This window comes from Poecilia formosa, unplaced genomic scaffold (assembly GCF_000485575.1).
Source record: "Poecilia formosa unplaced genomic scaffold, Poecilia_formosa-5.1.2 Scaffold70, whole genome shotgun sequence".
Lineage (NCBI taxonomy): Eukaryota > Metazoa > Chordata > Actinopteri > Cyprinodontiformes > Poeciliidae > Poecilia > Poecilia formosa.
Genome location: NW_006800009.1, coordinates 1,409,323 through 1,434,147, shown reverse-complemented (window position 1 = coordinate 1,434,147; position 24,825 = coordinate 1,409,323). Strand labels below are relative to the sequence as shown.

The 24,825-nt window shown below is 39.7% G+C and overlaps 1 protein-coding gene across 2 annotated transcripts; it reads right to left on the bottom strand.

The window, feature by feature from the left end:
• Positions 1–362: 362 nt before the first annotated feature.
• Positions 363–23,535, bottom strand: inpp4aa (inositol polyphosphate-4-phosphatase type I Aa). Of its 2 annotated transcripts, XM_007555460.2 has the most exons (24): positions 23,446–23,535; positions 14,807–15,049; positions 14,681–14,725; positions 12,094–12,212; positions 11,886–12,001; positions 11,696–11,776; positions 11,488–11,605; positions 10,733–10,823; positions 10,493–10,640; positions 10,074–10,204; positions 9,297–9,401; positions 9,087–9,195; positions 8,973–8,990; positions 8,641–8,827; positions 7,120–7,401; positions 6,879–7,026; positions 6,722–6,754; positions 5,623–5,795; positions 5,406–5,529; positions 5,041–5,308; positions 4,370–4,467; positions 4,181–4,293; positions 3,916–4,070; positions 363–3,830 (listed from the first exon to the last, which is right to left on the bottom strand). In XM_007555460.2, the coding sequence occupies exons 2-24, from the start codon at positions 14,904–14,906 to the stop codon at positions 3,698–3,700; spliced, it is 2,895 nt and encodes a 964-aa protein (XP_007555522.1). In that variant the 5' UTR covers positions 14,907–15,049; positions 23,446–23,535; the 3' UTR covers positions 363–3,697. The 2 variants fall into 2 exon arrangements, with proteins under 2 accessions (XP_007555522.1, XP_007555523.1); XM_007555461.2 differs by lacking the exon at positions 8,973–8,990 and having other exon boundaries at positions 3,698–3,830.
• Positions 23,536–24,825: the final 1,290 nt, after the last annotated feature.

Here is a 24,825-nt window from a genome sequence, read left to right as displayed (position 1 = left end):
CTAGGGACAATTTAGAGAAACCAATTAACCTGATAGACATGTTTTTGGACAGTGGGAGGAAGCCAGAGTACCCAGAGAGAACCCACATATGTGCAGGTAGACCCCAGGCTGGGAATACAATAATTTGTATGTTCAAATATCATCTAGACTACATTTCCTTTTCGTCTGTGGAATTGAATCCTAATTTATTTCAGAGCATTTAATAATAATTTAACAAATACATTTTTCTTGACTTACTGACTCAGTCATTACACACCAACACTTTACACTTTTAATTTTGTTCTACAGCAATGGAAACACAAGAAACCCAGTAGTTTTTTTTTTTTTGGCAAAGGACTTAATTTGAGACACAGACACTCAGCTGGTTTCAACAGTCCTTTATTCATTATTCAGTTTTAACCCATTCCCAGTAGGTAGAGCACTCTGCCATTGTTGTGGGCATGTACTATTAAAATAAGGTCATATTTTGGTCAGTAATAGGTGAACATACTCTTAAAGGAGAAGAAATAGCTGAAAATACAATCCATTACTCAGAGAAAACATACAATATACTGAAGGCCAGAGCTGATAAATGAAACTGTTACTGGTGTTTGTTGTAACTCAGGCTAATAGTGTTTCCAGGTTTATCGGAAACCTAAAAGGCAAAACAACTGTAGCACATTTAAGCTGAATGTCCTGCAGCATACTTAATCTCCATGCAAGTAGAATCCAAAAGCTTAGCATTCGTTAACTTATAATTGAGACGCTGTAATTTGTAAATGTAACAGTTTCGTGAAGGTAGATGTATGAAAGGCCCCCAGAATATTTGTGTGCTTATTGTCAGAAGTGATGAAAAGTTGTGTTAGAGAAATGAGCGCAAACATAAAGCCAATAAATCCTTCAACAGCTTTCATCCTGCTTTCATTCCACTGGTCCTTGGCCTTCCACAGCCAAGGACCAGTGGAAGGTTTCTGAGCTGATACCGAAGCAGATCATCTGCATTGCTGCCTTAATATAAACTAACAACGCAGTGGAACATGTCAGCATCTCTGAATGACAGCGTCTCATCTGATCTGACTCAGTGTTTGGTAAAGTTTTACTTCACACAGCTGCTATGAATCCAGTCTACTAGTCAAGTTTTGCTGGTGTGACTTTGAATTTCTGTTGACTGTGAGCAAATAGCACAAAATGATCAAAAACAGAATGTTTATTTTCTAATTTCCATCTTTTCTGCACCCGTACTCTGTGAATACTGGTCCTAGATAATGTTTCCTTCAAAAAAGTTAGGAATATGTAGTAAGATTTATTAAGTATTAAGAAGTGGATCTACACTGTAGTTTGTATTTAATACATAATATACAGTAAGTGCACCACCAGTCAAACTCTTGCCAGCTGTGACCAAGTAGAAGACAAACTCCAAAAGCACAAAGTTAAAGAGCCAAACAATAGATGAAGATATCTAAATGTGATTGGGATCAATGGAAGAATTGCCTTAGTTAAATTAGACTGGGCCTTCTGGATAAAACACGTATTTTAAGTACTGATCGATAGCATTAAACCGATATATACCTCCCATACTGTTTGGATGGGAGGTGATTCCAATTACGAATCTTAACAAATACGTCAACTCTTTATAATTTTTATTTTTCCCCTCTCATACAAAAAGAAATGAAAGCTACAAAAGGCCTCAAGCAGCTTCGCAATTTTCCAGTTTCCGGTACAGAAATGCCTTCTGGACTGGAACCATTCTGATGCTCAGCAAGTTATTTTGACCACATCTAGATTTTCAAATTAATTCAATTGCTGCCGTGTGATTGGCTGGGCCGTTATTCACTAATACAGGAAGTGTTGTAGCTTCAACATAAAGATGAAAACAAGACGGCTCCAACAAAGCACAACTCTAAATCCACAATTCAACAACTAAATAGAGCCGAGAGAAGGTTTTCGTACTGCGACTTTAAAACCTAAGGCATGTCTAAATGTAGAAAACACTTTCAAATAGTAGAGCAGAAGGCAAATGATGAAAAGTTTACACAGTTTAAGCAAATATTACGACTTGTTTTCTTGCATAGAAATTAGGATGACCCTTCAGGATGTCCAAGCGTTTGCCTTGAGTTCATTTTTGAAGCTTCTAAAGATGCATCAAACTTAATTGAACTTATTTTAAAAAATGTCTCTATTAACTTTATGCAGTTTTGGAATTCCTCTCTAAAACAACTCAGCTGTGTTCAGTAACAGAGGTTTTTACTTATGGAGAATCAAGTCAGCAGGCTCTGCGACAAAGTTAAATAACCGATATAATAAGGCTTTTGTTAATGCATGTTGAAAGTAAAAAAAAAAACACAAAGTTTGTGTGTTGTTATATCAGATGACATCCAATAATAACAGTGTTGACAAGGACAAACAGGTGCCATACAGTGCAAAAGTGTTTACCCCTAACAGATTTATTGTTTTTACTACTATCAATATTAATTGTTGCAGGTTATCAAACAGACTTTAATATCAGACAAATTAAAAACTACAGTTTTTAAAAAAATTATTTTATATTACTAATCAATTAAGGGAAAAAAATGTCAATTTTTATGAAAATCCCCCGTAAACCTAATAAGCGTAATAACCTCTATAACATTTCCATTAAGTGCTAATGAAGCTTTACATTTCTTTGGGGGGGAAAAAATTGGCCTGATCTTTTTGGCAGAACTGTTGTAGTTCTGCCACTTTTAAGGACTTGTTTGAGGTCACATGGCAGTCTGATTTAAGTCTGGACTTGGACTAGACCACTCAAAACCCTTCGTCTGGTGGGGGTGCCAATGCATGGTGGTTCTCTGTTGTTGCATATTTTCTCTGTTGATAATAACTCACATTATGGCTTACTAGTGTCCCAAAACATCAGAAATGATTTTGTAACCATTTCCATGGTGATAGATGAAGTTAGTCTAATTCTCATCTGCTCTCGGTTTTCTTTATACTCTGTTACTTTTGAGATATTTAAGCCAACTTTGTGTTGTCCAATAGGTTTTTCTTTATTCTACAGGTCAGGCAGGAATCCGGTCTGGGTTTGCCAAGTGAAGCAAAAACAGTTTTAATGTCTTCAAACCCAGTTAATTCATAATTTAACAATGGGGTGATTACTTTTTCCCCCAGACAAAGCCATGTTATTTGGGAATATTTTTCTGAAATATTTAAATTAGACACAATAATAATAATAATAATAATAATAATAATAATAATAATAATAATAATAATAATAATAATAATAATAATAATAATAAAAAACAGAAGAAATCAGTGAAGTGGTTCGTAGTTTTTTTCCTGGACCGTAGTCTGTCTCTCATATGAACACATTTTATGTTATTTTTCAGACAGAAATTAGAATATTATTGATCCAGCATGGCTGCAAACCTCCAGATGCTACAGCCGGTGCAGCCGTGATGACACGGCCTACAATGTGACACAGAAAGCCTCACATTAGCTGTGAATTGTGATTCTAGTAGCAAAGCTAAGATGGGGGGAGGAAACATTTTGAAACAAATCTAACAGAACCGGCACTTGGACACTGATTATCCTAACACGGACTAAACACAAAACCAGGGGCTGCTGTGTCAGTTTTTGTTTGATATTGTTGTCTTTTTTTTAAAACATATATATGTATAATTTTTTCAGTCTTTAATATCAGTTTTTTTTTGTTTTTTTTTGGTTCCATCAAATATGAGTCCACTTAGGTCTCAACTTTCCCGTATGTCCCTTCTGGGGGGCGGTACTGTTTGGGGAAGGCCTTGAGCTGAAGAGAGTTAAAGGCATATTTTCGACATCCCACATTCTTCATGGTGTTCTCCCTCCTGCAGCCCTCACTGCCGAGACACAGAAATCATTTTAAGCTATTTGGCAAATGATAACCAAGATATAAGCAAGCGAGAGGAGGCGGGGCCGACCGACCTGCGCATGCAATCCAAGGCCTGGTAGAAGACCTGCGGCGCCATGGCGTGCTCCTGCTGCAGGATCTGACATTGCTCCAGGGTCAGGGACATGGCTGTGCGGTCCTTGGCGCTTTTACAGCTGGTGAAGCGGACGCCGTTCAGGCGGCGACATGCCTTTAGGGTGCGAAGAAGCAGATGTGACTCGAAACGTTTTATTGGTTTAGTTAATAATTTTGTGGCAATATTTAGAGGGGAAAAAAGAAGGAGAAGAAGAAGAAGTCCACCTCGGCTGCCTGCCACAGGATTTCTACGTTCTTGCTTTTCTTGGCGTTCACATTCTGACTCAGCAGCTTGAGGATGTCGGGCAGAGTGGTGGCGCTGCGGGTCCGAGGGAGACCTGCAGAGATGTAAGAGGAATAAGAAATCTACTGACAAAAATAAAAAATATATATAAAATACTGTGTTTTACTCACAGTCTTCTGGAAGGACTTCTTTGAACTGGTCATAATATGAACTGAGGCGAGTCATGTTCTCCATATTGATGACGTCTTGGAGCGACGTGTCTCCAAATCTGCACAGATAGAAATTATAAATTATTCTACTTTTCTATAGGTTCTCATTCTGTGCTATATTGTTTTTTTTTAACTTCCTTTACAATAAACATTTAAAGTTTTAAATACTGCTTTCAGATTTTCAGGAACTTTTTTTTTAAAGCAACAGAAAAACCTAGATGTGTAACTTTTCTCTCCGTCCTTTCATTGACCGAGTCATAACATCTGAACAACTCCTTTGTTTAGAGGCGCAGAGAAGTCAGCACAAACTGGCTGAAAAATCTGATCTTTTTCATGATTAGTGAACGCACCAAATGTAAAAGTTACCAGAGTGGCATAACAATAAGATTAATTACTGAGAGAAGGAAAGGGACAAATAGCTTTATATTTTTTATAGATTTTTAGCAGACACTCTTTGAGATAACAAACTTTTTCTTCATCCAGGGTGCCAGAGACCAAGATAATGACATGAAACATGTTGGGTTGCGAAACGCTGGCAATCTTTTGGCTCTAACACTTCATCAGTGTTAGAGTTTTTTCAGGATTCTCAATAACAAACCTATAAAATGTATTTATCCGTGTCGGTGACTCACTTCTCAGCCAGCGTCTGCTGCTCGTTGATGCCCACGTTGAACAGGATGGGCTGCACCCGAAGCAGCATCCCGTTCTGGATCTCTCTTGGCAACGTGTCGAACATCACGCCAGGCACGGGAACCCTGACGTTAAACCCAGTCCTGTTCCCCGTGATCACTGGCAGCATGTCGGGGTTGAAACCAGAGGTTGCCTGGGTAACCTTAAAGGTGACATTCCTCAGGTCCATCACGCCAACACTCATGTCCTCCAGCATGGCCAACTCCTCCCCTTTGAGAAACAGGAAGTTGCACAGGACACTTACAGCAGCCAGTCATGACATCACCAGAGCGACTCGTGTGTTTTGACGTGTTTTGTGTGCAGCTACCGTAGGTGCTGAGCAGACTCTCATACTGAACCAGCAAGCCGATGGTGTGCAGCTGCCGCAGGAAGCCCGAGTTGCAGAGACAGTTCCTCAGCTTGAGAGCGAAGCCGCAGATCAGCGCCGTCAGCTGCAAACAAACATCTCACATCAGTACATCCGTAAGTCAGGTTGCCGTTGTACGTGAGTGTGTGTGGGACTTTGGCTGCAGGAGCTGACAGACCGTCTGGCAGAAAACAACGTCGCGACGATACTGCATAGTGAGGCTCATGGCGATGGTGGGGGCGCTGTCCTGCATCAGCAGAAACACCAAGGCTTTCTTTGCTTTGTCGCTCATCAGAGACACACATTCTGTCAGGGTGGTGAGGAGGGGATACAGCACTTCGTTCCATTCGCCTGAAAGATGCGAACCGGGGAAAAGAACCCTGTGTTGCTATGAGAACTCCATTTAAACACTGCAGAAACACAAAATCTTCCCAAGTAATTTTGGTCTAGTAGCTTATAGTGCAAATATCTTAGTACACTAGAAATAAGAGAAAACTAATTTACATATAACTTTTCAGCAGGAAATATGAGCTTGTCTCAAGTCACTATTCCCTTAACCCTTTCTTGCATAGTGGTCACTACAGTGGACAGCTATCTGAAGACCATTTCCTTGTGTTTCTTGTGGATTTTTATGTTAGAAATGCACACAGACCACTGAAGTGGACACTAATGCATCATAAAATACACCATCAACTACTGGCCATCAGCTGCAAGTGCAAGAAAATTTTGGTTAAATCCAATATGGCCGACAGACGAAAACTCAGGAATATCCAGTCCCTTCTTCTACTGTACAGGACTCTTGTAGGTAAAAAAAAAATATTCTGACTTCAAGCAACAACTTTCTTTTTGAAGAAAATTACAACTGATCATCTAGAAAAAGAAATTACAAAAGTTTTTTGCACCTTTTTATGCCTTAAAAAATTACAAACACTTTGGAAAAAAAATCCTGACAGAGAATCACAATTCATGCTTGAGAGGGGGTAATATGATGTAAAAGTGCTTGTTCTATTGGCACTTGCAACAAGACAATTTTCCCATGTCACAAGTGAAATAATCTGCTTTTACTTTTTCCTCAATATTAAGGAATTGTTGACTCAAAACAAGCTCCAATTTCTTGCCTAAAAGCTACTTGTAAGTTAGTTTTGTCTTATTTCTAGAGTACTAGAAACTCGGCCAAAAATACTTGGCAAGATTTTGTGTTTTTTTGCAGTCAAAATATAATGCAGAATATAAACCTGTCAAAAAAAACAAACAAACAAATGAAACAAAAAACTCACCTGGAGACTTCTTTTCAACTTCTGGACTGCTTTCTACAAAAAATAAAAGAGTTGCTGGTGAAGGATGTGGAGCTAAATAACTGTTTATTTCTGAAGGCTTTTCCCTGAAGCAAAACTTTTCCCTGAATCAGGACACAGGGCAGATTCTCTGACTTACCTTTCTTAGTGCTACTCGGCACTTTGTTGGCGAGCAGAAAGACGTCCTCAGAGCTGCTGTCGCTCTGGAGTTTGTCTCTCTGCAGCAGCCGGTCCACCGTCTGGATCACACACTCCAGGCTTTTATCGACATTTAACCAAACCTTCTCCTGCACATAAACATCCTGGGTGAAAACCAAGCCAAACAGGGAAATCCTAATTTAAGCTGAAGAAAAAAAGCAGGGAGGTTTTTCTCCACTCACCCACTCTTCCTCATGATAGTCCGAATGCGTCGAGGCTCGCTTGCTTTTGCTCCCTTCGCTGGCCTCTGGAGGAGCTACGTGTCTCGACGGAGAAGTGGCTGGGCGGGAAGGTGAGGTGGGGTGGCGAGAGGGGGAACGGGATGGAGAGCGAGAAGAAGGTGAGAGGGAAGAGGAGGAAGGGGACGGGGTGCTTTGCTGCGAAAACTGAGGGCGGGCGGCGGCAAGGGCAACGATGGCTGACGATAGCAGCTTGGAGTCGCACACTGTCACCAACTGACGGGTCTGCAATAGGAGGGGAAGAGATACTGAAGCTCTGCCAAAAGAAAGTTGCTACAAAGAAATATTTCATGTGAATTTGAACTTTGAAATCAATTATGAATGAAGCTAAAGAGAAAAGACAGGATTTCTAAATAAAAATCCTTGAGCATGGCACTTAGCTCCTCTTGTTCAATAGTTTGTAGAACCAACTTCTGATGCAGGTATTTTGAGTTAAGTCTCAGTCAGCTTTGCAGATCTTAAGATGAAAATTTTGTCTATTCTTTGCTCTGACCTACAAATAATGATCAGGTCTAAACTTTGTGCAAATGCTTTATATGCTTTTGTTGATCTAAGCAACTACTCTGCAGCACTGCTTGTGTGTTTAGTTAGGTAAAAAATAATCAGGGTGAGGTGCATGTCACGGTTTTTAAGTCACGGTTTGGAATGTTTTTGGTACATTTCTAAAAAGAAAAATTTATAAAAATGTATAATTCGTGTTTTTACTTTGATCAGTAGTACACAAAGAATCAAATTTTTTTTCATTTCTGATATTAAATTGATTTTATTATGTTCTAAAAGTTAAAAAGAAAAAGTGGAAATCATAGAACTGGCTACATGGAGTTTTGTTTGGGCTTTTTTTCAGGAAGTAAAGTGATATAAGCAAACATATCGAAAGCCGGAATAGACAGAACAAACAACAAAACAGCCACTTAAAACTGGTCAGTTTTGATGTTGGTAAACTTTTGAATCAGACTGAACCCACATTTGAGAAGACAACATGCTTAAATCATTTTGGAGTTGTTTTGATATTTTGGAAATTTCTATATTGTCCTAGCTGTACCTGAATGCAGCATGGTATCTGCTGGGGAAATCCCCTCAACTTGCATTTCTGTGATGCGCTGAGTTTGGGCTGATTGGATGCTACAGGCAGGCAGTCAATTGGATGTCAGCTGCTTTTCCTCCAGTATCAATAATGTTTAAATTCAGCCTGAAATTGTTTCAGGTGAGAAATTAAGTTCATTGCAGAACGAGCTACATTATTATTGTTGGGGGGAAAAAATGCTTTGGTTCAGCCCACCTTCTCAAAAATTCAAGGTTTTCATCCATAACCTGGTAGTTTTTTTTTTCCCAAGCAGAACATTTTGCAAGATTTTTAACAATCATATACCATTTTCCTTTCCCCATCACATAAAATCCAAGTTAAATGCATTTGTGATTGCTATAATATAAACAACCTTCCAGCTTCTCTGAGCAATGTCTTACCTTCTCCGTTAGGATGGCCAGAGTTCTCTCCAGAGCGTTGGATGAGCGTTCCTTGGCGGCTCTGGACAGACGTTCGGTGTAGTAACACACCTGCGTCTTCAGAGTGTTGATCTGAGCAATCAGCTCCTTCGCTTTAACGACATCCTGAGGCTGGTAGGTCATTCCTTTCGAGCCGAAGCCAGAAGAGCTTCAGGTGCGTGTCAGATTGGTCCGCGTAACAGGAAAAAAAGAGGACAGAGAGAGTAAGCGGAGGAAGCAGTGTGGCAAAATCGAGAAAACATTCAAAAACTCTTAGTAGATGGCTTCTTATAACCCTTTCCTCTAGCCCTTACCTCTCTTCCTCATAAGTGCTGATTGAATAAAGGACAGAAAATCACACAGAAAAACATTCATGAATGAGCGCAAAGAGCAGAGCTGCTGAGCGACTTTGTTTTGATTTCACTCACTGTTTCCTGGCTTCTTCAAGCTTGTGCAGCAGTTTTCTGAGGCCGCAGCCTTTGAAGCCCTGATGATGCGCTGCAGGAGCCCCTATGGTCACGACGTCATACGTCCAATCTGGTGGGAAAGACGCAACAAACGCCGACAGTAAAGCGACCGCTCTGAATCAAATATATTACCATTAGTCCTGTTTAGGAGAACGACGCACAGGGACTCACCGTAACCCGTCTCTCCCTGAACTCTCATCCGCTGGATGTGCAGGTTGGTGGGAATGAATTCCAACTTCCTCTCAGCTTTTAAGGTGCTGGGCTTAAACGAAGGTCCTGGGAGACAACAGGAGTAAAAGAGAGACACGGATTAATCATATCTTCTTAACAAAGTTAAATACTTCAATATTTTACTCATTTCATAAAAGATCATATATAAAGTATATCAAACACTCTTAAAAAAAAACTATGTATTTTTTACATTTCTGTGTGGGTTCTTTGTCAAAGGGCTCGAGACAGAAATGATTTTCTACATCAGATTATTCTGGGAAAGCTTGTAATTGTTCAATATTCTGTACAAAATAACAGAATATGATTAGTCTAATAATCAGTCACTTTGATTTGCTGACCTCTGAACACTTGACCTCCACAGGTGCAGATAGTCGCAATATCCTGATTACTAAATAAAATTATAAGAAAAAACCCACCAGTGTTTGGAGACAGAGGATCTGAGATGTCAACCTGTTTATAAAACTTTCTAATTAGAATCATCTGACAGCAAACAAGTCATAATAGAGGAGTGAGAGACCAGTGAGACCTTCAGGAGTTTTAACTCTTAAAGAGATAGAAGTTTTGGGAGGTAAAATGCAGGATGTCTAATGCAGATTGAAATGTGTTGTTTTTAATCTCACATTGCGAAATCATCTGCGGTCTACAACCTAGCCCCAGTTTAATATTTCATCGCAGTGTGCAGTGCCTGTGATGCAGAAGTGAGCTTCTGTTTCTTACCTTTGTATTCATGCAGGTCACTTATGGTCTCCTGGTATGTGAGGATGATAGTCTGGTACTGAGTGATGATCTGCCTCCTGAGATTCTCCCGACACGGAGCGAGCTCGCCCAGCTCCTCCAGCTCACACACCCTGCGAATCGAACACACACGCAGTCACGGTCAAGACATTCGGCGAAGTCGAAGAATATTTAAAAAGCCGTGTTTGCCGCCACCGCCGCTGTGTGAGACACCAAACAGACGGCGAGCGTATTCGTTTGCAGTTGCAGCGCAACAAAAGAACAAAAAGACAAATCCACAAATCCACAAAACAATAAAATCAAAGGTTTTAGGTTTCAACTATATACAATTTAACCACATGATGGCTGCAAGGCAGTGACTGAGTTTCTCTTAAGTTCAGACTGTAGATCCTCAAAGCTACCTCACGGCGTCCTCCTCCAGGAGCAGTTTGACGAACTGTCGAGGAATATGCAAGGAAAGGACGCTTTCAGCCATCTGCTCCAGGACGCGCAGGTGGTTTCCATCCGTGGTTGGGAAACGATACGTCCGTGACATCACGCCTCCACAAACTCGAAACGCACAGGAGTAGATAGGAGAACTCATAAAGTTACCATAACATTTTGCATGGGCCCGTGAGCAGAGCGCATTTAAACGCACTCACCTGCCTTTAGCATCGGATCTTTACATAAAGACGAAGACTTGGATTTAATAGCCGTGGATCCGGTCAGGCTTTCGTCGACTGGGAGAACCATCTGAAACAGCAAAAGCAACGACACTTGAACTAAATCCTCTTACCTTTGTATGTTAACATACAAATTCATTCCTTAATCGTGAAATCAAACACGGTGATCACGACTCCACAAAAATGGAAGTGAATCGGTGGTTTTCCCAATAATTTTCCTGAAACCAGACATTTACACATGCTGAACAGAAAAGACGGAAAGGTTTTCTTTCTCATGGTCTGAAGGTAAATCAGACAAAGCTTTTCTTGTTTTGGCTTCGACCCAAGTCATACATTTTAAAAGATAATTATCCCTGATACTGACCAAATGTATTCAAACTTTGGAATTCAAAGAAAAAAAAAAAGAAAAAAAAAGAAAATCTTTTCTGGCATTTGACATATACAAATAACTTTGGTAATCCTAACGAAGCTAAGACAGGAAAAGTTTGGTCTGATTTAACTTCAGCAAGTGAGAAAAAAAAATGTGTTTGTGTCTTTATTTGGTGTGTGTAAATATCTGCTTTCAGCTGTATTTTATACCTCAAAACAACAACACAAATAGCATTTTTCTCAAAGACAAGTTCTGCAACGTTGCTTGAAACAGAAAATTAGATTAACCGGCTTCACTTTCAATCACTTAAATCAGAAACAGAGAAACTGTGGAGAGTTTGAGGAAAACGATGAGCTTATTTCACCCTTCCATTGACCGTATCCCCCCGCTGTAATCTTGCGACTGGTGCTCTCTGTTCATGCTTCTCCTCTATTTGCCAGGCGATGACTGTGATGTTGCCCACACGTTCATTCTCTGCTGACCTGACACACACACACACACCATGACATCACATCAGATCCAACCATAGCTTTGGCATTTTGCATCCACATTGTGATATTCATCTCTGTCACCTAAGAGTCAAGTGCAGTCTGTGGTGTTTGTCCTGCAGCAGCTCCTTTACAGAAAACATGGACGACCCAAGCATGTACATCTGTTGTGGGAGAGCATAAAGTCAGAGGATTTAAAGGATTTAATGCAGATAAAAGTAGACCATGAAGGATTTACATTTCACTACATTTTTTTTTTTTTTTTTTTATTTTTGTGCCCTGTGAACGGTCCTTCACATCATAGACGGAGAGTTTGACCTGCGTCTGCTGGGTGATGAGCGAGTCCTGAAAGAACGCTATGCTGCTCAGGTAGATGGGATTACTGGTGCCCTAAAGGGGAGACGGTGACGGCAAGAGAGAGATGAGGAGGTGGTAAAAGTCTCAGAGCTCCCAGGAAGTCAGCGCAAACTGTTTCCTGTTACCTCTATGATTTCGGTTTGGGCGTGCTTAGTCCAGAAGGCCTGCGGCGGTGTGGTGCAGCTGACGGCCACAAAGCTGGTCGGCTTGCGGTCCAGAGAGGGCGTGACCAGCTCACTGCAGGCTGCAGCAACATGGCAACGCAACAGATTACTAAAAGTGGGATTTAGATGGTTGGGTGGCAAATAATCCCTGCAACCAGGGAGTCACAGAACTTCAGAGTTGTTCGTGCTTTATGAGCAGATGTTGTTTAATACTTTTTTACTCTGAGCAGTAACAAGACCGCTTCCTGCTGTTCTTCAAACCTGGCAGACGATCACAGCCATGATTCACTGAATTCATCTAGTTTAGAGAATAGATTCGTTTTAAAACTGTCCTGAGTTATTTTGTGCCTTTTGTGTGACTTTCTTACTTCTATATACTTTTTAAGAATATGTTTATGTTTTACATGCTCTAAGGTTTTTACACTATGACTTGGATCTGCATTTTACTTTTATTAGGCCTTCGCAGCTAAGCGCTGCGAAGGCCTATTGAAATTGTACTGTAAATTATTATGCTTCTGTAAAATAAATTGGCTTTTTGGAGGCTTTATCATACTCAAAAACTCACCAAACTTGGCGGGCGCATCGAGACTGTGAAAGATTTACGTATTTTAAGGTCAACGTAAAAATCACATAGGAAACAGCTCAACGGCGCCACCTAGCAACTTTCAAAAGACCCTTTCCTATTACCTTACTTCATCGTAGAGACATGAAATTCGGTACACTTGTAGAGCTCCCCAAGACACTCAGAATTTACAATTAATGTCATAGTGCAAGTATCACAGAAAGTCGGCCATTTTGGATTGAAGTTCCAATTTTGACCCGATTTTGGCCGTTTACAGGGTTCGCATTTGATCAAATTCCTCCTAGGGATTTCGATCGATTGGCTTCAAACTCGGTCAGATCGTTCATATGGCATGGCTGATTAAAAGTTATCAAAGGTTTGCGTTTTTGTGGCTGATAAAGGGGGGTTTCCTGGGGTCAAAGTTCACCTATTCGCCATGAAACACGAAACTGTCATAACTCTTACACAAAAACTCTGAGAGGCACCAAACTTTCAGTGATTGATCATCATCAGGTCCTCTACAATACCCAATGGTCAATTGATGACATCACTTAGGCCACACCCCCTGAAAACAGGAAGTGTCATGTTTTACTCTGAACGGTCCCTTTCTGAACCCTTTGACCTAATCAACATGAAACTATGTCCACAGACAGAAAACATCTTGGTGTGATGTGGATTCCAACCCCGTTTGTTTTTGATGGAGGAGGTGGGCCTGGCGGCGTGGCGAAGTGACCTGTAATGCTGTTGCTATACGATTGCTATAGAGCCAATTGTATAGCAACGCATTTGCTATACGATTGGCTCTAGATCCCACAATTTTGAGTCCAGTTGCACCAAACTCACTAGGATGCATCCTTATCCATCCCCGAACAGGAATCCATAACAGTCGTTAAAGGGCGTGGCCTAATTTATCTACAGTGCCCCCTAGAAGTTTTTAAATGATCAGCCCCAAGCCATCCTTTAACCTAGAAATATGAAACTGGGTACACATGTGTATCTTGTCAGGACGTACAAAAAAGTCTCTTGGAGCTATGGTGCAAACCCAACAGGATGTCAGCCATTTTGGATAAAACCCGTCATTTCCTGTTTTTCATACACATCGCATCTGATCGAACTCCTCCCACAGCTTTTGAGATGCAGACTTCAAACTAACTCAGCACACTGTTGAGACATTGTAGATGAAAAGTTATCAAAAGAATTCTCGTACATAAAAGCATGTGGGCATGGCTAAGCATGAAACTTTGACTTTTCTCCATGAAACATGAATGTGCAATAACTTCCAAATGCCAGGTCAGAGCTGCATCAGACTTTCCATGTCTCATTATGGACCAGCCTTGATCACATTCACATGGTCAATTGATGACATCACCTAAGCCCCACTCCCTTCCAACAGGAAATCACCTGCTTTTTCTGCTGGATGTCTTAATTTTACTCTATGATTCAAATGGGTTGAATGCTGTGCCAACTGACATAAAATGACATGATGATGAACTCTGTGAATTTTGGCTGCTAGCTGAACTGTGTGGGCGTGGCTAAATAGCGAATTGCAATGCTCGCCATATGTCTACGATTGTCTCTAATTCACAAATGCATCATCCGATTTGCACCAACTTTTTATTATCGACTCTGGTGAACCCCTAAAGAGCCCGATAGCTTTACATTGTAATTTGACTCCACTGCGCCCCCTAGGTTAATGAAACAGCTATATCTCCTTGCTACATCGTCCAATCTGCACCAGATTTTTTGTGAGTTGACAGGGAGGGCTGCCAAATGCATCGATGCCTATCTTCTGGCGGATGGGCATGGGACCACTGGAGAACATCAGCGGTGGCTGGCGGGAGGCGGTGCTGGAACCCCCGTGGTGGCAAATAGGCTGGAGCGGCGCTGAGCTGCGAGGACCGTTCGAAGCTGCTTGCAGCTTTAATATTTTTCTTGTTCTTTGCACTAAATCTTTTAAATGCTGAAGTCAGATTTTTCTGAACATACCCACACTGAACTCCAGAACCGGTTCATCTGGATCTTGACTGCTGCCTGTGAAGTAGACAAATAAAACAAACATGAGATAAATCTCATTTCTAATGCTGGTTGCCATGGCACCAGTTACTTAGCTACCTGAGAGCGCTAGCCCCATCATCTCCGCCGAGAGATCAAAGGTGTTGGCCCGGTAGACCGACCACGGCCGGTGGCGGGGGCTGCGCTCCTTCCCAGACATGGTGGGCTGGCGTCCGGGCAAACGATGGGTTTCAGCGGAAAGAGCTTGAAGAGCAGATATTAAAACTGGCCTGTCAGGTTGTGCACAGCTGCCGTTTCTTTGTTGCTCTTCCTTTTATTTTCAGGCGCTTGATTGTGATAAATCTGGAAGACAAAGAGAAAATAGAATTAGAGCGAACACTGTTTTGTTTTTACAAGAACATTCAGCTGAGGAACAAAAATAACTCCTGCTGTTGATTTGTGTCATTAGGAGTGCAACAAAACCACACCATCAAATCCAACTGTGTCGTAATCGGCACGATTCCTGTTTCCAAGTTGAACTAAATTAAGTCTTGGGTTTCGAGGGTGATAACATATGCAGCGAGATGAATCTCGCTGTGAAAAGTGAGACTTTCGCCCAGCTGCAGGCTATGAAACTCTGCACACACTGCAGCGGGCTGAATCCACATCTGCCCCCTATGAATGTAGAGTAATGATTCCTTCTGGGTTTTTTTTAAATTCTTTTATTGCATTTTGAATACTTCAGATTATCAAACAATGAAGAGTAAATACCAGAACAGCAATGTAATTTCTTAAGAAAAAAATAGATCTAACCTGCAAAATATGGGAAATATAATCATCTTTCAATCTATCTGTCCAGTCAAGAAAACCACTGTAAGAGACATAATTCTCATAGTAAAGCTAGTCCAAGAGAGCAGTAAGGCTGAGGAGTGGCTTTGTCAAATCCACATTGCCTGATAAACCTTCTGATGTGATTTAAAGAAAATTATTCTGCAAAGACCGGTGGGAAAACAATTCCTAAACGGGGATGTAAAAGACGCTTAATGTCTGTTGCAGCTGCCAAGAGTGGCGAGTCAATAACATTTAGGAGCTAATAAAGCTTTCCCATAGCTTTCCCCCCCCCTGAATAAATGAGATCCTCATTTAACAATTGCTTTAGTCAGATAATCTTTTTCAGATAATAAAATTAGATGATCTGAAACATTACAGAGTGGCAAAAAAACAAAAAAAAAAAAGGAAAAAAAAACCAATAGAAATCCACAAGGGGGCAAATAGTTTTTATGGCACTTTTAAAAACTCAGTTTTGCTAGTGAGAAGAAAACCTTAGTCATTTATCAGTTGTTTGGAATTAAGTTTTGAGTTGCTGCTGAGATGACGGCCAGGAACTGCTCTGTTTAAGTCTCCATATAGACTGAACATCAGTTCTGACGCCTTACCACATTAAATCAGCTAAAATGGCTGCTGGTCAGGATTTCTAGTCTCAGTTCGCACCGTGTTGTGTTGTGTAATACTACTCCACGCCATTATGTGGAGCCACTGACAAGGATAAATGAAAACGGTAGGAAGAGAAAGAGATGAGGCAACATCATCGCTTGGTGCCATCTTTGCAGGCTACAGGCCATTTAGCCTGCAAAGATGGCACCGAGCGACTGCACCTAAACACCCCACAACGTCCGACGCAGTGACGTTGGTTCCTAGGCTCTATTGGCCAATAGTAGACATAGAAGGCAGCTCTTTAGTTAGTTGTACTTGATGTGCTACGTTAAATGAACCCACTGAGTTATTCAAGAATGTGTCTTGTTTTCCACACCATTACACACCATGATACAGTTCAAAAAAATGAACACAGAGAGGGATCTATACCACTAAAGCTCAGCATCTGGAAAGCTTTGAATGCAACTGAAAAACACAGAAGTTGAAATAAAACAAAAGGACTCAAATCATCTTTACTATTATTAAGATTCCAAAATCAAATAGTTCATGTTCTTTATGAGTTATCATTCACGCAAAGACCAGAGTCGACATCCCAAATAACAACCCAGCTTTCAGTAACGTATGCTGAAAACTGCAGCCGATGAAAGAAAGGCTGCGGCACATAAGGTTGCTCATTGGGAGCAGGAAGCTAACGCTGTGCCAAGTGGGCCATAACAGCAGAGTTGGCTCTGAGTTACTTTTTATCACATTTGGCCACTACCAAAGCAAGCAGCCTTCAGTTTAGCAAATTATTTTCTTACTGAACCAATCTACTTTGTTAAAAATATGAAAATAAATAAAGGAGTGTTGTAGTTGAAAAAGGATAAAATGTTTAACATTCCTCATTTTTTAGTCTTACGCTAAATGTTGATGTTTTGTTTGCAGCTAATCTGTTTTTACAAATGGTTGCTCTGTTTGGTCATGTTCAGCCAGTGCCTGAATGTTTACGTTCCCATTTACAATGAAATTAAGTCTTGTTTGAAACTGTGAAAATGTTGCCCTAAAAAGATTGCAAAAAAATGTCAATCTGCATATTTTAATCTTTCGAAACATTAAACATAATTACTGTAATTATGTATAAACTACACAAAAGAACAATGAAATGTAGTATATTTGGCACTATATCCATAGCTTTTCAATGTCCATCAGTGAAGTTGATGAAATGTTCCAATGTGTGTGTGTGTGTGTGTGTGTGTGTGTGCGTGTGTGTGTATGCGTGTGTGTGTGTGTGTTTTTCAAGTGAAAACGTTCTTGACTTAGAAATACAATCGACTCCATCATGCTGAGAGAATTTGCTCTTACAGTTTTGAGGAGTGTTTTATCCTCAGACTGCTCAATGTATTTCTTTATTTTTGAGTAGTTTTGGTTTCAGCCTCAAGCACAGCAGGTGCAGAGGTGACCAAAACGATAAAGTACAAATTTCTAAATTATGCTGGACTTACAGGGTGTGTTAGTGTTAGCATGTTGTCAGAATGAAAAAAGGAGTAGAAACCTGGTACAAATTGACAAAAAAAAAAAAAAATTGTCTGTCAACTAGGGTTTATCTGTCTATGTTGACAGATCAACTCTATTTCTGTTTTAACCATGAACATGCAGTTTCCTTTTTTGATTTTGCTTCTCTAGTTTCTTTTTTTGTCTAGTCAGGTGTTAGGTTTCCTTGTTCTCAGGAAACCTAACATTATAAATATAACACATTTCACTTGAAATCCATGTTGCCTGATAATCTTCTGATGTGATTAAAAGAAAGTCTGAACGACAAACTGTCATTCAATAAAAATAAATCCAAGTATAAAATCTCTCATGAACTCTATTATAAGAGAAATGTGTTGATTAAATTACTGCACAGAACAATTAAGCATAAAAACTGCGTAAATAAATGAATGGACCATTTATTTATGAAACAGTTTTCATAGACGTGGTCACAAGATGAGATATGAAAGGATCGTAAAAGTCTAAATTACAAAACAACACTTAAAGATATAGGGGATTATATAAGGGCAAACAATAAGAACATGTATAGAAGATAAATCTAAAGATTAATGTCTGACAAAACCAATTAGTTTTCAGCCTAAGACAAAAACACAACAACTGTTTTCTCAGTTCTACTGAAAGATTTACATTAAAGTTCTACATTTGGTTGATAAAATTACGACAAAGATAGAAACAGGATTGCTAGATGTATATAAAGAGGCCAATAATGTGAACATATTTCAGATGGGACTGTACTTATTGTTTCCCATTTGCTGAAGTTTAGATTAAAATTATCAACCTTCTAGCTCTTCACCGGTGAAGTCTTGGGTCAATATTTCTGACCTTTCAAACTGGAGTGGTATAGAGAGGTGGAATTGAATATTTTTTTACATGAATAGTTGTTTTAGATGTTATTAAAAGTTGAGTTGACAGAAAATTTCCTTGTAAAATTTGAGACAACGTTGATTCAACTTCTGGTAGAAAGAAATGTCCATGGAGAAACGCTCCATCGTTAAGACGTGAAGAGAAACAGAGTTCAAGAGCTGAGAGAAAAAGGAGGAAGGCTGGATTCCAGGTTCACAGAGACAGAATAAAGAGACATTGTGCAGATACGACTTAAGAGTAAAGCATGAAAAGGAATCAGCAACAGAAACATCAACACTGCTTGTCAATCTGTTTGCCACGGTTGACAAATCCTCCTGTGACTGAAACATCTGAACTCCACTCAGCCACAACCAGCAATACATTTACCAACATTTTTGAAGAGAATATTCAGAAAATCAGACCGATAATCTGCACTTACACATTAAATCCAGTGCCAATGCTGTGTCCAATAGAAAAAAACAAATGTAGCGAAAATTATAAAATTCTGCAAACTCAACCATTAAATCATGGAAGGAAAGATGCAGCATTTAAGCTCCTCCTCCTGCTCTCTTTTTGTCTGCCTCTGCATCTGATTCAAGTACAAAAAAACTCATCAGTCTCATCAGGTGTTTTCACTATTGCTGAAAAACAACTGAAATAAACTCGACTTTACTTCACTTGAAAGATTAATATTAAGAATAATCTTAACAGAATCTGCTAGGGAAAATAACATTAAGGCAGCAGTGGATCAAGTATTACACCTTGTGGAACCACACATTATTTTTTTAACATAATAATAGCAACTCATTTATACATAGAACCTTCTTTCATTTACATGGACCTTTAATTAGGGTGGAAACCATCCAATATAACCCTGATTCATTTGGGTCAAACAAAAATGATCCAACTCATCCAAATGTTTCTTTACAGTGTTTGCTCTCTGGACAAATAAGAATAAATAAACATGAAAATCTTTTGAATGTGGCTTTGACTGGTACTGATCTTCAAAATCGTTTTTTTTGTTCTTGTAACTCTCATCTCTGCAATAGAGTTTGTTTCTGTGGCCCACAGTTTCAAATGGTGCTCTGAGGTCAAGAAGCAGAGGCACAAAACACTCCCCGCATCGGCAGCCATTCAAAGATCTCTGTGTACCTTTAAAAGGGCAATCTCAAAGAAACTGCGAACCGTTGAAAAGGACAGAGCCGGTGGTGTGATGACTAACATGGGCTGCTTCTATTTGAGCTGACAGGTAAATGTTTACATTTCCTGTGGCACGTCACACTCAGTTAGCATCCCCTCTCTGGTATTTGTGTCCACCCTTCAAATACCCAGCCACCTTTGCTCAGTGTGATAAAGACTTCCTCCTCCCTCTCAGCTATGATACACGCAAACCAGGATTAAAGCACTTGTGCGTCTGCCACAAGTCTGTTCAGACCCGTTTCTGATTGTCTGTTCGATGCTGTGCATTCAAGCTTAAAGACCCCGGCAGTGGGGATCTATTTTTAGTCTCGAATCTGTTCTGACGTCACGCAGCACGTGCAGATGAAAACAGCGTTTCTCTCAACGGCACACAAGCGATGCGCCGAGTGCTCTTCACCCAAAGCCACACCAGCCGTCCACCCAGCGAGTGCGACGCTCGTTGCCAGTTTGGTTTCTGATTTGGCACTGACATGCGAGACTGAAGCAGATGAGAATTACACCGCGGATGCTGTGGCTCATTAGGCTGTGTGGGAGTCTTTGTCAGTGGGAGACGTCTTTTAACAAGCTGTAGTCTTCACTGCCTTGGGCGCTGTGGGGATCTCTTTTGGAAGCAAACGCTCGAACTAATGTAAAGCCACAGGGAAGGATAATCACCCTTTCACTTGTCTCATAGTCATCAGTGGATCCCTTCACAGAGTTTGAGTTTTTCACTTTCATTCATTTTGATTATCGAGAAATTGATCATATTTTACATTGTTTTCTTATTTTTTTGAGTGATGCCTGTAACATTTCCAGCCAGAAGCAAACTTATCGGCTTAAGGAAAATAATCTTAAATCTATCTGTCCAGAGTAGGAATCATTTTGCTAGCTGATTTAGAAATATTCATTATTCCACCCAATTCTGTGCAATGTACCAGTATCCCTGGAAATGAGAAAGGCCCTCAGCATCATGCTACCACCACCACGGGTGGGTTTGATCTTGAACTGGTCTAAACCAAATTTTATGCTGTCAATAATGCTGACCACAAAATCCTTCTTCGTAAGGCTTTGGCCCATCTGTGTAGGAAGATAAAACTGTTACTCATGACTAAAAGTGTTGATTTTTGAGCTGGGGCTCATTGGACAGCTACACCGTTGCTTCTAACTTGAGGCTCAGCAGATGCTTTTGATAATTTACGTTCATCTGAGAGCGATCGTTCTGGACACAGTTTTGTTTTTCAACTGGATAATAATAAACTTAAATTGACTAACTTAAAGATTCCAGAATAGCTCAGATTAAAAAAAAAAAACTAACAGAAAAATGTTGGACAGTGCCTAACAGCTGTCTGTATTTCTTGAAGAATTAGGTCAATAATTTAAATTGTTATATGGCACAATAGTCAAACTACAAACTTTAAAAAACTGTTGTTGTAGGACTCCACAATAAACCAATAAGAACATATAATTATGGAGTGTATTTATACACCTCTGTAATTCCTCTGACTGAATTTCCAATCATTTCTCTGAACTCCAATACAGAAGTGCAAAGCCTTCTGGGGGATGTAGGCAGAGGAAAGTCTTCAGCTGCTCAACCTCCCAAAGCCAGTTAAGCTTGGATGGTGGCATAGAGTAGCTCACTTACTCTTTGATTGCCTAGCAACAGCCTATTCAGTAACTTACACAGCAGCAGTTGAAGGTTTCCTCATAACTGCTTTAAAAAAAAGAAGTAACGGCTGCCATAGTTTGGCAGTATTTCAGATATTTAAAACAAAAAGCTAGTCAACAGTTATTGATACCAACTGTAATGAAACATTTATATCACATGTGTCAAACTCAAGGCTCGGGGGCCAAATCTGGTTCGCCGTAGCTTTTTATGTGGCCTTCTAGACTCCAAATTACATCGATAAGTCCCTCCAGTTTTTCACAAGTCTGCAAAATTCACATGAAATCAACCGATCCCCACATTTGTTTCTGATTTTACTGCAAATGTTTCTCAAGCTTGGCCAAAATCATTGGGTTTAAGTGACTGCTGCCTCAGCTTTACTTGATGTCAAGTGATCCATACTTCGATAAAACAAAAAGTCACATTTAGTATCATACATTAGCACAACTATTGTAAAAATTCCCTTCAAATATTTCTAAATCAGCACCACAAAATCTGTGATTTTGATTGCAAAAAACTACAAAAACAATCACAAAATTCTGGATGGACTGATCAATGTATTTCATTTTTAGCAAACACTTATTGAATGCTGAAACAAGCAGCTGTTTACAGGTATTTCAACAGTTTAATGGGTTTTAGCATTAGATTCTGGCACAACCGGCCCTTTAAGAACATTCAGATTTTTGATGCGGCCCAAAATGAAAATGAGTTTGACGCCCCTGGCTTATATCGTGATATGTTTTTTGAACTGTATTGTTGACGTCATATGCCGTAAGTCATTCTACCCTGCAAAAAATATATCAACAAAAGCCAAAAGTCAATTGCATTCACGATGAGGGTAAGTTCTGAGCAGAACTGCATCGGTAAAAGCAAGGCACAGCTCTAGGTGGTCTTTGGTCCTCCGGGATGGTCTGGAAACCAAAGTGACCCAGTTTGTTGGGCTGCCTGTGCACAGCTGGGCCTCCTGCAGATGCTGTCAGCAGCAGATTCACTGCAGCTCCTCTCTCCCCCAGACCTCCTCCACATCATTCTGGACCTGTCTCTTCTGCTCCGTCATCATCCCTGTCTTCTCTTCATTTTGGCACCAACAAACTTCCTTTCCTCTGTCACAGTGTGAGCCTGTTTATTTCACTTTATTGACCGAAGGATTCGGTTCGGTGCTGACCAGTGCAACATCTGCGGGCCAGGAGAATCCGATCCAAACAAATGTGTCTCATTAATCACTAAAATTAAACTACGAGCAGGCGATGCAAAAGACTTTGCGCCCAGGGAGAGAACAGAAAAGTAAAGAACGTACCTACAAGAGCCGCTCCCCAGATAACCGAGAACCTCTGGAGACTATTTTAAGTCAAGAATATGCAAGGCTTCACATCTGTGTAATTAGGGTGATTTTGGCTTGCGTTGCATGATTGCTTGCTACAAATTAAAATCAAATAAAACCAGCATTTTTAAAATTAAAATCAGATGGACAAATATAGATTAAAAACACACAAATTATTCCTTAAAAGATCTTTGAAAGTAGGAATCTGAATGTAAATATACCTTTAATTTCAGAAAAGAAAACATAAAGTCAACTTGCTGTTCAGATGTATTCCTTAGCAGCGTTAGAAAGGCCTGCAATGGCGTGACACGTTGCTTCACAAGGCAGCACATAACTGCTTTTAAATGAAGGGGGAAATTATATTAATAATTATCACTTTGTTTTATAAGCCTGTTACTTTGTTTGTTTAATATGCTGATTGGATTTAAACAGCCTATAAAATCCTTCGGAGTATTTTTTTTTATGGCAACATTAGCTATCATATTTAATGTCTACATTTGCTCACGTACAATAACAAACATTGCGTCACAACCTCCGCTGATGCTCATCCGTCCTCTGGCGCTGCTGGCCTGGGCTGCAGGATAACATTCACTCCGATCTGTAACATTACATTTATAAACAAACCAGCGACGTTTGGACTCCTTGCTATGGCTGTAAACACGTCTCACTGGGATCAGGCTGCGAGCGACGCCGTCGCGTCATGAGATCATCTTTCTCTGAGAACAAACCTCCAAAGCCATAACCGCCAAATCGCGTCAAAAACACGCTCTGAACAGAAATCTGTCATACCTGTCGGAAAAAGGTGAAGGCTTCTCCTCTCGCTGATGCGCATCCTGGTTGCAATGACGACGCCTGCAGTTCAGACTCGCCCTGACTCCCTCTGACACATCCAGACGTAATATCCTTGATGGAAGCGAGGCTTGCTCCAGCCACTGGGGGCCGCTGTTGTACCTGTTAAAGGACACTGACGCTCATTTGTAACACAATAAAATATGTTTATTTGTTTTTACACACTGTTCATTCTTGAAGACGTGATGTTGTTTTTCATATTCGAGTGTGTTGCTATGAAGACATATTTCTTACTAAAACAATAATGAATGGGAAAAAAAATCTAAAAAATAATACTTTTCACATACAACCCTGTTGTTATAGATTTAAAACAGTAAAAAGGGGGGAATATCTGTGACACAGTATCTTTAAATGTTGGAAAAATATTTTTTACTTAATTGAAATAAATTCAGGCATTGATTTGAGTATTGGTTATACAATAGTCTTGAGGAAAAAAGAGTTTTTAATCACTGTTTTTGTTGCAATCTATTGTGTAATTCTGATTTAAACTATGGGGTTCCATTTGTGAGTACTGTCACTGTTTATAGTTGTACTGTTGATTTCTTCTACTTTATTGTCAGATATCCAGAGTGTTCAGTGCTAGAGAAAAAACATTTTTTAGGACATCTGAAACCTGAAATATGTATAAATCTGGGGTGTTAACTATCCTGGAAAGAAGGATATTTTTTCAAGGATAGTTAATACCTTCCTTTCAATAAAAAATTGAAAGGAAGCATTTTAGGTTATTGTGAATTAGATTAAATGTTATTTTGTTGACAAAATCTTGAATTATAGATATTTTCAATATGTTAAAATATAATGCAGTCATACTGAAAATAATCTTTGGATGAACAAGGATTATCAGACAAATGTCTTATTCTTTTTAGCAAATGCATTCTAAAGTATGGAGACATTTAAATAATTTGATGTCAAAAGAATATTATTTTGGATATTCAATAAAACAAATTACTGGTAGCAGTGGTATTTATAATTATTGTTGTTGCTAAATTTAATCAATAAAAAATAAATAAATAAAAACAACTAAAATTTGACATAAAAGCTTATAAAAAAAAAGAAAGTTATTTTGGTGTTATTAACAAAGAATTGGAGACATTATTAGTTGATTAAATACAACAACAGTCTGCTATAATCGCACTGGTTGACCACACCTGGGGCTGGATGTGGTGCCTGGATGGGGACGCAAACAAAACAGATGGAAAAACTCAGGAAACATTACCAATAAATAACATAAGCATGAGTAAATTTATCACGTGAGATTGTTTACGTAAATTATTGGGGGAAAAATATACACACACAAAAAAAGTGATGCTGTAAATGGAC

What these genes read in the sequence shown, in the direction of transcription:
- inpp4aa (XM_007555460.2), bottom strand. Translation starts at nt 14,906, where the DNA reads ATGTCTGGGAAGGAGCGCAGCCCCCGCCACCGGCCGTGGTCGGTCTAC. An exon ending in GGTTCTGGAGTTCAGTGTGG is followed by an intron (nt 12,213 to 14,680) that starts GTATGTTCAGAA and finishes ATGTTGCTGCAG; the next exon opens with CCTGCAGTGAGCTGGTCACG. An exon ending in TGACCTGCATGAATACAAAG is followed by an intron (nt 9,402 to 10,073) that starts GTAAGAAACAGA and finishes GTTGTCTCCCAG; the next exon opens with GACCTTCGTTTAAGCCCAGC.